The following is a 15,185-nucleotide window of genomic DNA, read 5'->3' on the forward strand; positions in this document are numbered from 1 at the left end:
TCCCTAACCCTAACCTAACCCTAACCCTAACCCTAACCCTAACCCTAACCCTAACCCTAACCCTAACCCTAACCCTAACCCTAACCCTAACCCTAACCCTAACCCTAACCCTAACCCTAACCCTAACCCTAACCCTAACCCTAAACCCTAACCCTAACTAATCACCCTAACTAATCACCCTAACTATCACCCTAACTATCACCCTAACTATCACCCTAACTATCACCCTAACTATCACCCTAACTATCACCCTAACTATCACCCTAACTATCACCCTAACTATCACCCTAACTATCACCCTAACTATCGTTACAAACTTACCGCGAAGCCGTTATATATATAAGATACCGTCAAATTTACGGCGAAGCCGTGCAAGGCGTAGCCTTGTTTATTATATATTATATATTATATATAATACTTAGGGTCAGGCTTAGGGTCATACTTAGGGTCATACTTAGGGTCGATTTTACCTATTATACCGTCAAATTTACGGCGAAGCCGTTATATATATAAGATACCGTCAAATTTACGGCGAAGCCGTGCAGGGCGTAGCCCTTTATATTATATATAATATAATATTCAGACTTAGGGTCAGACTTAGGGTCACACTTAGGGTTATACTTAGGGTCATACTTAGGGTTATACTTAGGGTTATACTTAGGGTCATACTTAGGGTCGATTATACCTATTATACCGTCAAATTTACGGCGAAGCCGTGCAGGGCGTAGCCCTTTGTATTATATATAATATAATATTCAGACTTAGGGTCACACTTAGGGTTACACTTAGGGTCATACTTAGGGTCGATTATACCTATTATACCGTCAAATTTACGGCGAAGCCGTGCAGGGCGTAGCCCTTTGTATTATATATAATATAATATTCAGACTTAGGGTCACACTTAGGGTTACACTTAGGGTCATACTTAGGGTCAGACTTAGGGTCACACTTAGGGTCACACTTAGGGTCATACTTAGGGTAATACTTAGGGTTAATTTCACTTATTATACCGTCAAATTTACGGCGAAGCCGTTATATATATAAGATACCGTTAAATTTACGGCGAAGCCGTGCAGGGCGTAGCCCTTTGTATTATATATAATATAATATTCAGACTTAGGGTCAGACTTAGGGTCACACTTAGGGTCAGACTTAGGGTCACACTTAGGGTCACACTTAGGGTCATACTTAGGGTTAATTTCACTTATTATACCGTCAAATTTACGGCGAAGCCGTGCAAGGCGTAGCCTTGTTTATTATATATTATATATTATATATAATGCTTAGGGTCAGGCTTAGGGTCATACTTAGGGTCATACTTAGGGTCGATTTTACCTATTATACCGTCAAATTTACGGCGAAGCCGTTATATATATAAGATACCGTCAAATTTACGGCGAAGCCGTGCAGGGCGTAGCCCTTTGTATTATATATAATATAATATTCAGACTTAGGGTCACACTTAGGGTTACACTTAGGGTCATACTTAGGGTCATACTTAGGGTCAGACTTAGGGTCATACTTAGGGTCGATTATACCTATTATACCGTCAAATTTACGGCGAAGCCGTGCAGGGCGTAGCCCTTTGTATTATATATAATATAATATTCAGACTTAGGGTCAGACTTAGGGTCAGACTTAGGGTCACACTTAGGGTCACACTTAGGGTCACACTTAGGGTCAGACTTAGGGTTAAGGATAAGGTTAATTAGATACATAGTATCTAATAGATACTATGTAATTTACTAGCGCAGCGGATATTACAGTAGTAATATTAACCTTACTTAGGGTGAAGGATAAGGTGAAGGATAGGGTGAAGGATAGGGTGAAGGATAGGGTGAAGGATAGGGTGAAGGATAGGGTAGAGGATAGGGCTAGATATAAGGCTGAAAATCAAAGGATAATCGAAGAATCAAAGGTAAAAGAATAAAGATAAAGGTAAAGGTAAGAGATAAGGTGAAGGATAGGGTAGAGGATAGGGCTATACTTAAGGTGAATAAAATTTATTAGAGCCGAAGCTTTGAAATCAAAACTTGAACCTTATAACCGATGCTTTGAAATCAATAGATTAAACCTTATAACTAATACTTTGAAATCAATAGATTAAACCTTATAACTAATACTTTGAAATCAATAGATTAAACCTTATAACTAATACTTTGAAATCAATAGATTAAACCTTATAACTGATACTTTGAAATTAATATTTTAAGGGTTAGGGTCGGACTTCGGGTCGAGCTTAGGGCCGAGCTTAGGGTCGAGCTTAGGGTCAGACTTAGGGTTATATAGAAGGCTATTCCCTTTCGATTATTCACTCTTCATCACTCTCTTAACTATCATCACTCTCTTAACTATCATCACTCTCTCGACGATTATCACTCTCTCGACTATTATTACTCTCTTACCTTATCTTTCTAAACTATTACTCTCTTACCTTATTACTTTCTCACCTTATCCTTCTGAATTATCACTCTCTCAACTACTTTACTATTATCGACCCTATACTTACCTTATCCCTGCCCTAAGCCTTACCCTAGGCCTCTCCTATCTACCTTACCGGCGCCTACCTTACTAGCGCCTACCTCACCGTCGCCCTCTCCGATTTTTTACCGTTAATTCGTTACTTACCCCCCTATTTCAGCACCTAAGGATCAATTTCCACCGTCTAAAAATCGATTCTACCGGCTAGTTTTCGAGATATCATCACTTTTATAAGTTATCTCGCAATTCTACTGATAAATCACTAAGTTTTCATATTTCCCCTGATTTTTACCCCGCACTTTACCCCGCAATTACCCCTCTACCCCTCTTTTACTATGCCGTTCGAATGCCCCGCGTGTAAAAATGAATATATCGATATTCTCGATCATATTCGTAAAAAACACCCTACTGATTCCTTTACAGAGCTTCAATTACAGCCTATAGGCCTTGTTCCCTGCCCTACCTGTGCTACAGCGTGTAAAGGAGCCCACGGGATTAAGACTCATAGCGCTAAAATCCACGGAATCACCGGTAGCTCTAGGGTATCAACGCAGCACCGAATCCATACTACCCCCTCTGCCTCAGCACCCTTAGACGCTGAAATCGACGATTCTATAGGCACCCCCTACCCTGTAATCGATTTCCCTCAGCTACTAGCACCCTTTCGAGCCGCTACCCCTAAGGCCAGAGCCTCTCTAGGCCTTTCAGGCTCTGAATACCCTACAGCTCCAGGGGCTACAGGCCTGTATAAGTCGCCTCCAGCACCTACAAGCCGAAATCTCAGTACCCCTCCACCCCTACCAAGCCCCCCATTCGATATCTACCCAGGCTTTACAGGCTCTCTGTCCCCTGTAACTTCAGCACCAAATAGCCCTAAATCGCCTACCTACGCCCAAGTTACCGCCACCCCTCTAGGCTCTAAGCCTTCAGCACCTACAGGCTCCAAGCACCCTACGGCTTCAGGCTCCAAGACCCCTGTACCTTCAGTACCTACAGGCTCTAAGCACCCTACGGCTCCAGGCTCCAAGTACCCCGCACCTTCAGCACCTGCAGGCTCCAAGACCCCAGCACCTTCAGCACCTACAGGCTCTAAGCACCCTACGGCTCCAGGCTCCAAGTACCCCGCACCTTCAGCACCTGCAGGCTCCAAGCACCCTACGGCTCCAGGCTCCAAGTACCCCGCACCTTCAGCACCTACAGGCTCTAAGCACCCTACGGCTTCAGGCTCCAAGTACCCCGCACCTTCAGCACCTGCAGGCTCCAAGCACCCTACGGCTTCAGGCTCCAAGACCCCTGTACCTTCAGTACCTACAGGCTCTAAGCACCCTACGGCTCCAGGCTCCAAGTACCCCGCACCTTCAGCACCTGCAGGCTCCAAGACCCCAGCACCTTCAGCACCTACAGGCTCTAAGCACCCTACGGCTCCAGGCTCCAAGTACCCCGCACCTTCAGCACCTGCAGGCTCCAAGCACCCTACGGCTCCAGGCTCCAAGTACCCCGCACCTTCAACACCTACAGGCTCTAAGCACCCTACGCCTTCAGGCTCCAAGTACCCCGCACCTTCAGCACCTACAGGCTCTAAGACCCCTGTACCGTCAGTACCTACAGGCTCCAAGTACCCGACGGCTCTAGGCCCCGACCTCCCTACAGGCACCCGAAGGATTCAGACCCCACGGGGTATTTGGTACTCGATTCCAGGGGAAGTAGACGCTATACTCCCAGCGTACGACGGCCCTACAGGCCCTGAACCAGACTCCCTCCCAGGCTCTCGACCCCCCACGCCTACAGGCTCTACGTCACCTACATACGCCCAAATCGTCGCTACAGGCTATATACCCCCGAAGCCGTCCACTAAACGCCCTGCAAGAACACCCTCCCCAGGGGCTCAACGCCCTACGACACGCCAAAAGATAGGCCCTACGCAGCCTATAGAGCCTATAATCAAAGACAGCTCGTCCGACGAAGATCTTTATAGTGCCTCTACAGCGCCATCGTCCCCTACCCCTAGCTTTGAAGACGCTATCTCAACGCCTATACCAACTACACCTACCGATAAGACGCCTACCACACCTAGCCTACCCTCTGATAGCCCCTACTTCCCTCGACTATCACGAGTAGGCTCCCCTATAAGCAACCGAAGCTACTCACCCCTAGAACCACCCCCTAAAGCTCCCCAAGCTTCAGCACCCTCTCACGCTAAAGAGCCTATAATAATAAGCTCTTCTCCCCCAACAACCCCTACAACACACCTACCCTCCAAAACTACCACAACTCACCTACCCTCTAAAAACACCACAACTCACCTACCCTGCGAAACCTCCACACCTAGCCTACCCTGTAACCCAACACTCCAGGGCCGTACTATAGGGCCTACAGCGTCTAAACGCCCTATATCAACACAAGGCACAGCATCTTCAGCGCCTAAACGCCCTAGAACGTCAACACTAAAACGCCCTACCGACCCCCTCACATCTGAGCTACCCTTTGGATTACAACAATCGATCCACTGCCCCCAGCCTCAGGCTACCTCAGCACCTACACCCCTACACCCACAGGCTTCCTCAGCGCCTACACCCCTAGACGAGAGCGCTAAAGACCACTTGAACGCTATAAGCTCAGCGCTAAGAAACCCCTATATGCAATCCCTCATGAGATATAGCACTATTAAGGTCCCTGAAACACGTCTCCACGCCAGGCAAGCAGCGCTATTTACAGAGGCCGCTAATCGAGCGGCTTTAGTGTTCTTACGGCAGCCTAGAGAGAAGCAATTACTGGACTTTTTACTGCTTCCCAGGGTTCTCGGCCTAGGATTACAGAAGGAAGAGCTCGCTAAAACGCTGAAAGCCTACCCTACGACTATACCGGATATCCCTGAAACTCAGGGACCTCCCCCTGAACCCCCTACCCCCTCAAACGACTCCCCCGCCAAAAGAGCGACTAAGCTTCTGGAAAAAGGCTATATAGGGCGTGCCTCTAGAGCCCTAATCGACCCTACGCCTCTAGCTCCTAGCACTCCAGAGACGCTAAATACGCTATACTCGAAGCACCCTATAGGGCATAATAACCCCTTCAGTAACGCTAACCCCTCCCCGGGGCAAAATATCACCCCTGAAACGATACGACAGGCTATTCGATCGATTAATAGAGAGAAAGCCCCTGGCCTCAGCGGCTGGACCCGCCCGCTACTTGATATAGCGCTAAATTCGGAAAACTCCCCTGTAACTATAGCGCTTACACACCTAGCGAATATGATTCGACAGGGTACAGCTCCAGGGGTCGACCTCCTATGTGCTTCCCGACTTATAGGCCTTCAGAAGCCTGACGGAGGTGTGCGACCGATCGCTATAGGGGACCTTATTTATAAGGTAGCCCTAAAAGCGATCCTTATCAGCTCCTTCAAGCCGTCTATGCTTCTACCCTGCCAATTAGGCGTTAGCACCCCAGGTGGTGTAGAGCCTATAATCTTCCTCCTTGACGACGCTATTACCGGCCCAAATACCCTAAAAACTCAGCAAATCGCCTCCTTAGACCTTATCAACGCTTATAACCGAATCGGACGAACCTCAATAGCAGCTGCAGTCGCTAAATACGCCCCTACTCTCTATCGGACCGCTAAATGGGCCTATAACCAGCCTTCAGTGCTAGTAACAAACGAAGGCCACACGCTAGCAAGCGCTGAAGGAGTACGCCAAGGAGACCCTATTGCCCCCCTCTTATTCTCTCTAGCGATCCGCCCCCTGCTAGAGCACCTCCAAAAGACCCTACCGAAGGCTACAATTATAGCTTATTTGGACGATATCTATATCCTTAGCCCTGAAACTACAGCACTACTCCCTGTAGTTATAGAAGCCTTCAGGGACTCTCCAGTAGCTCTTAACCGCCAAAAGAGCACCGAAAGCCCTATTTCCCAGTTACAAACCACTGGACTTAAGGCCTTAGGGACCTTTATAGGCCCTGTAGCACACCGCCGAACGTTTCTCCAGGGGAAAATCGACACTCTCGCTACAGCGCTATATACCCTACGAGACCTCCCTAAACAACACGCTACCCTACTCTTACGGGGTAGTATACACCTACTCCTACGACACTTACAGCGCCAATTGTACTCGGAAGACCTACTAGACCTCTGGAGGTTAGCGGACTTACGAATCAAGTACGCTGTACAAGCCCTAATCGCTAGGGAGCCAGGGGAGAAGACTACCCTAATTCGCCAGGCTTTACTCTCTCTTCCAGTGAGAGAGGGAGGCTTAGGGCTCCCTATACACGCCTTATTAGCCCCAGGGCTCTATAGGGCAGCTAAGGAAGCCTCTCGATCGATTCTAGTGGCTATATGCCCTAATCTCTACCCGGAACCCCCTGGACGCCCTGTACCGACAGCCCAAGAGGTCTTCTCTAGTGTTAACCAAGACCTAGAAGAGAAGATTCTACCTACCCTATCAAAACAAGCGCTAAAATCGAAGCTTGAGAACGCTAGCTACCTCGGACGATACTGGCTTAGAACCCTGCCCACGCAAAAACACCACCTTTTAGCGGATTCTACAGTTACCGAAGCACTACGGACTAGGCTCTTACTCCCTGTAAAGCCCCCTATTTCGCCCTGTACCGCCTGTGGAGCCTACCCTCAAATAGGCCACGAAGACACCTGTAGAGGTGCTGAACGACGCTGGATTATACGCCATAACCAGGTTACCCGTGCATTTATTACTACCCTTTCTAGCCGGGAAGACCTTAAAGTGGAATCGGAGCCTACGCCAGCTAGAACGCCTATAGCCCTAGAAAACAGCCAACGACCGGATTTTTCAGTGCTTATAGGTACTTCTAGGCACTATTACGACGTTCAAATAGTAGCAATCAACAAGGATTCAGCACGCGAAGAAGCCTATGCTACGCTATCAGAGGCAGCAAACGCTAAACGGCTTAAATACAGCGACTTAGGCCCTGTATTTCACCCCCTGATCTTCTCGGCAGGAGGCCTAATGGAAGCCGAAACAGCGAAGACCTATAAGGCCCTACAGGGCCTATTAGGGCACTCTAGGGCTAAGTGGTTAGACGGGTATATCGCTAGCACCCTAACTCAGGCTCGAGGAATCGCTGCAACCTCGATCCTAGCACGTAGGTAGCTTATAACACACGCTATACCTACCCTACAGCACACACTACACCTACCCTATAACACACACTACACCTACCCTACGGCACACACGACACCTACCCTACGGCACACACTTCACCTACCCTAAGTAACTCACACTTCACCTACCCTGTGATACACACTTAGTCTACCCTATAGTACACACTCTACCGACCCTGCGACTCACACTCTACCTACCCTTTGGTACACACTCTACCTACCCTATGGTACGCACTCTACCTACCCTGCGACTCACACTACACCTACCCTGTGGTACACACTCTACCTACCCTGCGACTCACACTACACCTACCCTTTGGTACACACTTTACCTACCCTTTGGCACACACTCTACCTACCCTTTGGTACACACTACGCCTACCCTCTGATACACTCTTTACTTACCCTTTGGTACACACTCCACTTACCCTGTATTATCTCCTTCTATCTTAGTACTCTACCTTCTGTACCCCTGACACCTTCAGGCTCTTACCCTCTGTATTATTAGTATAGTCCTTCTGTATTTCAAGACTATTAGAGAGAGATAAAAACACTCGTCGCAAGCTAGCGTAGTTAGAAACAAATATAACCCAAACCTCAAACCCTAACCCCTAACCCAAACCTACCCCTTGGTACACACTTTACCTACCCTTTGGCACACACTCTACCTACCCTTTGGTACACACTACACCTACCCTCTGATACACACTTTACTTACCCTTTGGTACACACTCCACTTACCCTGTATTATCTCCTTCTGTCTTAGTACTCTACCTTCTGTACCCCTGACACCTTCAGGCTCTTACCCTCTGTATTATTAGTATAGTCCTTCTGTATTTCAAGACTATTAGAGAGAGATAAAAACACTCGTCGCAAGCTAGCGTAGTTAGAAACAAATATAACCCAAACCTCAAACCCTAACCCTATATAGTCTATAGCTATATTCTAAGGTACTAGCCTTAAGCCTCTCCGTAAGTATATCCTTAATATATTCGTGTAGATATTTTAGTACTAGGAATCTAGGCGCTTACTAAGCTTTATATAGAACTATATGAATTTCCTATAGTAAGCAGATATCTTTATATATCTTTCTATATTTAGAGAAGTTAAATACTATTATAGCTTTACACTTATATAGTATTTCCTTTAAAAGCTCACGTTCTTATAGCTATAATCCTCCTCTAATTATTATCCCTTTTATTCTTTCCGGCGTTAATCTTATCCTATATAGTAACTCTAAGAACTTTAAGGTTATCTACTTATCGAATTCATAAGGTAATTCGATAAGCCCTTTAACTCTCTCTTATTCTAATCGCCTCTACTTCTAATCTAGCTTCCCTCCTAGCTTTAATCTATCTAAAATTCCCTCCTGAATTAGAATAACCTTATTAGCTTTCTTCTTATAAGTACCCTAAACTCTAATAGTAGGAAAAACCCTTTTTACTTATAAAAGTATAACTAAATCCGTACTTCTTAAAAGAATTATATCCTTATCCCTTTCCCTATTAGGCTTAGTAAATACTATAGCTAAAAATACTTTTACCTTTCTCCTGCCGGGCGAGTTAAATACGCTAGTTAACTTACTCCTCCCCTTAGTAGATCTATCACTAGAACTACCTACTACTACAGCTTTAGCTAGGCGTTTTCTAGGAAAATATCCGATTTAGTACAAGACCTTATTAAATCCGCGACTTTCACTATAACCTACTTAGTTCAGTTATTATTTATAACTATAGTAAACTAATAACCTTCGCTATAAGAAAATAATAAGAGACTCGCTATAATAAAGGGTTATCCTAGGATTATATTATTCTCCGCTTACACTAAAGTAAAAAAACTCCCTACTATTAAGACACTTCTGATCTCTATAGTAACTCCCTTATATAACCCCTTGAACTTCTCCTACTCCCCTAAGTAGCCTATTATTCTAAGATTAGGGTTAAGTCGAACAAGAAGCCTGGCCTTTAAAGTAATTATAGAAGTTATTAGATTAGCTTCCGATCTGTAATTAATAAGCGTTATTATAATTAGAGAGCCTAGTTAGACTCTAACCTTCGGGCTCTTAATTACTAAGACTTAGGAGTCCTCTGACGTCTCCTCTACCCCTGCCGACTTTATTAATACTAAGTTAGTCTAATTACCCCTAACTCCCCCCTTAGAGGTCTAAGGTAACTTTACTATAACTATATTTTTAAAAAGTAGTTTCTATAAGAGCTCGGAGTATATAAGCACTTCCCTACTAGTAATACCCTTTAGTTTATTATCTAGGACCTTATTTAATAGCTCTAGAGGCTACGCCCCCTGCTTTAGGATATCTAAGTACTACTTTACCTTCTTAGTAACTCTTAAACTAACTTTCTTTAACTTCTTAGTTTACTCCTTATCTATCTCTATTTCTTTGATAATCTCTCCTTACTATACTCCCTCCCTTAATACCCTTTTAATTAGATCCTTCTACTTCTACCTTCTAAGTTATAGAACTTTTAGAGCTACTAAGTCCTTTTCCTTCTTAACTCGCCCCTTTAACACTTTCCTAGGGTTTACTTATTTATTATTCTTTCTGCTTTTCAGTTTTTTACTTCTAGCCTCTGATATTCTTATAGCTTCTTAGTCCCCTTTATCTTCTTTAATATCTAACTCGTCCTAAGTTACTACCCCTGCTATTATTACTTTCACAGGTTCAGCCTTATTCACAGGGTGCTATAGCACTTATATTAGTTACACTATCGAACTACTCCCCCTAGCTTATCCCTTACCGGTTCCCTATATTAAGGTTCCCCTCTAACTAGCTTATATACCCTCTATTACTAGGACCCCTCTGCGCTACCTAACTAACTGCCCCCCGCTACCTATATATCTGTAATATATCTAGCCCTAATAGTTATATATAAGCCCCCTTTTTATATCTATTAGGAAGTCTAAGTAGTTCCTACAGAAATACCTATTTTCTAAATAGTAGAAACATTAGTTCTAGCGATCCTTATAAGTACCTACTATATATACTCTAATTAGTAAGTTATTCAGACGCTAGGGTTAGCCTAAGTAAGCCCCTTATAGTAGTTTAGATAGATTAACTCAACTACTAGGTCCTACTAGGTAAGCTCCTAACTGATTTCCCCTGCTAAGTGAGCTAAATCCCGATCTTCCCCCGGGTACCTAGAGAGCCCGCGACGCTCTCGTAGCTAGCGCTAGCGTATTAAATACCTAGGTTATCTCCTCTACTACTTCTATAGATATAGTCTTTAAGCTAATAATAAAGGGAACTAGCTAACCCTTTACTTTAAGGGCGATAAGTACTTAGCTAAGCGAATCTACTAATTTACTAAGGCTCTCCTATTTCATATAACTATCAGAAAACTCCCGGACTATCTTATTAAATATATAAATCTTAGTAGCTATCTTAACTAAGTTATTAAACTTAATTATACCCGGCTTATTAATATCAACCTTATTCTTACGTATCACCTTCTTATAAATATCCCCTAGTAGCCTGTTCAAGAACTATACTCCCTAAGTGTAATTTTCCAACTAGCCCCTTTTTACTAAAGTAGCTGATATTATAGTGAATTATTAAATAAACTACTTTATATCGCTTTCTATAGTTCGCAGTTTTAACTTTAGAGCCTTAAGGAATAATCAGGAGTTTATTTATTAAAAAGTATCCTAATCCTTATACTCCTTTAAAAGAGAGACTACTAGCTCTTCCTAATTCTTACTTATCTACTCTAGTAATATCTTAATATACTAACTAATAGTAAGATTATAATATCAGGGAAGCTATTTAATTCGGTCTATATCCTTTAATTAGGCGTTATTACACTAATTAGTATACTATTCTAAGAACTCTGTAATATTAGCTCCCTTAAAGTATAGCGCGCTTAGTATACCTAGGGCTAGTATAACTAAAATATACCTGACTTCCGCTATCCTAGAATTCATAGTCCTTAATTCTTAATAGCTTTCCTCCCGGACTTAAATATATTTTACCGCGTTACTTTCCTTTATACTTAGCGTTCTCTAGTTCTCAGGATCTCCTAGAAATATAGTTATATTAGGGAATTTAGTAAATAATTTAAACCTTTAGTACTCGCTTATAAGGTATAGTATACCCGATATTACTAGAGTTAAAAGTACTAAAGTTACTAGTAAGAGTATGGCGATTATACTTCTTATAACCTCCAGACTTAGCTCCCTTAACTACTCTGACCTCCCTAACCCCTTTTCCTTATATCCCTTTTTTACCCTACTATCGTGCACCTGACGCACCTGAGGCACTCCCTAAGGCGCTCCAGCCAACCAGAGGCTACTTATATAACTAGAACTCCTAGAGCTTCCTCTTATAGGGGAGCTCTAGAATACCTTAATAAATCAAGACTTTCATACTACATGAAGCTCCTCCCTACAGTACACGATAGTTAAGAGCTATATTCGCTCGTTTAAGCTACTATACGAGTATATTACGTAGTATAGGTAAAGTTGCAGGTAATATCGAGAGACACTTACACCGCTACTTAAAGAACTCCTTTAAATACCTCCCTGAACTTCCTGAAATACTCTCGACGCTATTAGTTCTATAGAAAGCCTCTCTGATATATCGACGTACCTTTAAGATAAGTTAATTGAACACGAGAGCGATACTCTCGATCAGAGAAAGTAGTGGCCCTAGTGGTAGACGACTTTCCGGTACTATACCGAACTCAAAGGAATCTGGAGATTTATTAACCCTGACGCTAACGACATTAGAAATATCATCGAGTAACGACCGAATCTCCCGAGTATCGACGATTTTATACGAGAGGAGACGAATAGTTACCTTAGTAAGTGGATAGCGTTATTAACACAAGCTGACCTAGATTTACTAGTGAAATAGAACGCCGCTACTGCTAAGGAAAGAGAGAGTATAATAGAACCGCCGGCGTCTATAAGTAAGCCCTTAGAAGCTAAGTTTAAAGATATCAAGGTACTCTAGGAAGCTCGAATAAGGGAGTACTCGAATAAGCTAGCTAAATAGACGGTGCTTAATAACTGTATTCAGAACCTCTTCAACTAGGTAAATAGTACTATTAGCTAGTCTATTCTAACTAACGTAATCAATAACAACACGGCCGAGGGCGCCGCAGGACTATAAGCACTAGTCAGGTCTATTAAGCGTGATATAGTACCTTTAGACGCGGCAGTACTGACCTCTGTTATTTCGGACTATACTGATACACTTAGCCTACTGATATATTAAGATAAGAAGTCGCGAATTGAACCTCGCACGTGGTATAAGCTATAGCAAAAGAACTTCCGTCTTGCGAGAGCGTATAATATTCCCGATATATAAGGAGTATATAGTATACGAGCTTTCCTGAACGTAGTGTTAGTTTAGTTAGAGACTTAGGCCGCTTAAGCACTCGCTGATATTACAAGAGATAACACTCTAGGACATCGGTATAGTATAACGCTAGAGGAGTATAGTCTAGCGTTTACGGCGAATATAGAGGAGCACTACCGGAACGGAGGCAAGGGAGCTAATAGTTTCTACGCTACGCTGATACTAGGTAGTCGTTCTGATATAGGAGGCTCGCAAGACTATTCCGGAAGCTCTCAGAATCGCTCCTGTTTAAATCAAGGAGACAGGAAGACTGACTGCCCCTGCGGAATCAGATACCGGCATCCTCCGATTAAGTGCTGGAAGCTCTGTTTCGCCTATGACGGCTTTTAAGCTGATGGCATGAGATTCCGTCTAAATGACGAACAAATCAAGAGGATTCGCGAGGCGGCCTAGACGCCTGAGTACACAGAACTACGCCGAGAGATCTCGAAGGAAGGTTAGGCTACTGTCCCGGTTATATAGATCACTGGAAAGAAGTCTGGTAAAGACTGAGACTCGTCGTCTTAGTATACTAAAGGGAAGTACCCCGGAAATATTAACGCAGCTACTATTGATTCAAAGCTCTTGGACCTTGAAGAGACGCTCGGAATCTACGCCGCGGACTTTATTGACATCCCTTACGTACTATTAGAGAGTACCTTAGTGGATAACTGCGGCGCTTAGCACCTGGTAAACTATGAGAGTAAGCTGGTTCTAGGTGTTACGGACCCTTGGCGCTACGGTTCAGTTGGCACCCATATGATGATAAAACCATCAGTGGTACTATAGGGGCATTAGTACTAATAAGGGAGCGGTACTATCGATAGGGTAGTACTAGCCAGGGAATAATACAGGACAGCGAGTAGTACTGCTGTACACTCACGCTTCAGTAGTAATAGTTACCTAGATCACAGTAGACAATAGGTCACGTGATAGATCCCTAGATCCCTGGATCCCCTTATAGGGAAACGGATCCAAGGATCCAAGGATCCAGTATCCTAAGGGATCTAAGGCGAACGAAGGTTCTATATAAGACTAGTATATCTGCTATTAGATAGGAGCTTCGTGCTTAACTTCAAATAGTATTCTAATACTTAGTAACTATCTTCCTATCTACGTGATACACTTACCTCTTAATTATCAGAGATCAACTGTAGCCTTCTGTATTTACAGCGAGTAAATACCGGACTGTTATACTTTAAGTACCTTCTCGTCAGAGGTACCGACTCACGAAGATAACATGTCCTCTGTCAAAGGATCGTCGAACGACCACTCGGCTCCCGCTAAGGTCTTTGACCTAAAGAGTATACCTAAGATCGCTGCCCCGGATCTCTACAGCGGAGACCGATCTAAGCTCAGAGTATACCTCACGTAAGTTAAGCTCTATACGGGCTTCAACAGTTACTAGTTCACTACAGAGACTAACAAAGTCCTTTAAGCTTCATCCTTCCTCCGGGGATCTACCTTCAACTAGATCAAGACCTTCCTCTCAGACTACATTCAGAACCGGACTAAGGATAGGAGAGTCTCTATAGTAATAACTAAGGAATCCCAGAAGATCTTTATAACCTTCAAGGGTTTCGAGCATAGGATTAACCGTGTCTTCAGCGACATCGATCAGAACTGTACCGCCGAACAGAACATCTAGAACCTAAAGTAGGTCGGGTCAGTAACCACGTATACTATTGCCTTCTAGTAATTCGCGAATCAGACTAGCTGGAATAACGACGCCCTTTAGGCATAGTACTATAAAGGATTGAAAGACGGAGTGAAAGATAAGATAGCAAGATCAGACGCGCCTACCGACTTGCAAGAACTCATCGAAATAGCTATTAAGATTAACAACCGAAACTACAAGAGGGCACTTAAGAAGAAGGGCTAATACCGCTCCGGAACATATATACACCAAGGAAGAGAGGGTAATAACAAGAAACTATTCTACCCTCGGGAAATAGAACTCGATACGACGTTCCGGAAGCTAAGTTATCAAGGAAAGCTACACAGCGGCAGGCTATCTAAGAAAGTTATAAGCGAGCGACGAGAAAAGAAGCTATACTTCGAGTGTAGCCTTCCTAGTTATATAGCCAGCTCTTATCAACAAAAGAAGTCGTGAACAGACAAGAAACATACTAACGCAATAGGACGTGGCTCTTATAATGAACTAACACGACAACTCGCCGCGATATATCGACACATAACTACAGACGAGCTCGAGGA

At 43.7% G+C, this 15,185-nt stretch overlaps 1 protein-coding gene across 1 annotated transcript; it reads left to right on the top strand.

Annotated features, from left to right (window-relative positions):
• Nucleotides 1-2,816: 2,816 nt before the first annotated feature.
• Nucleotides 2,817-4,768, top strand: ONS95_002843 (uncharacterized protein; the record flags this gene model as incomplete). Its single annotated transcript, XM_058496123.1, has 2 exons — nucleotides 2,817-4,595; nucleotides 4,700-4,768. 2 exons carry the CDS (start codon nucleotides 2,817-2,819, stop codon nucleotides 4,766-4,768), a joined length of 1,848 nt encoding a protein of 615 aa, XP_058353374.1.
• Nucleotides 4,769-15,185: the final 10,417 nt, after the last annotated feature.

The sequence above is a fragment of the Cadophora gregata genome (genome assembly GCF_030347475.1).
Source record: "Cadophora gregata isolate MNR1 chromosome Unknown scaffold_12, whole genome shotgun sequence".
In the NCBI taxonomy this organism is placed as follows: Eukaryota; Fungi; Ascomycota; class Leotiomycetes; order Helotiales; family Ploettnerulaceae; genus Cadophora; species Cadophora gregata.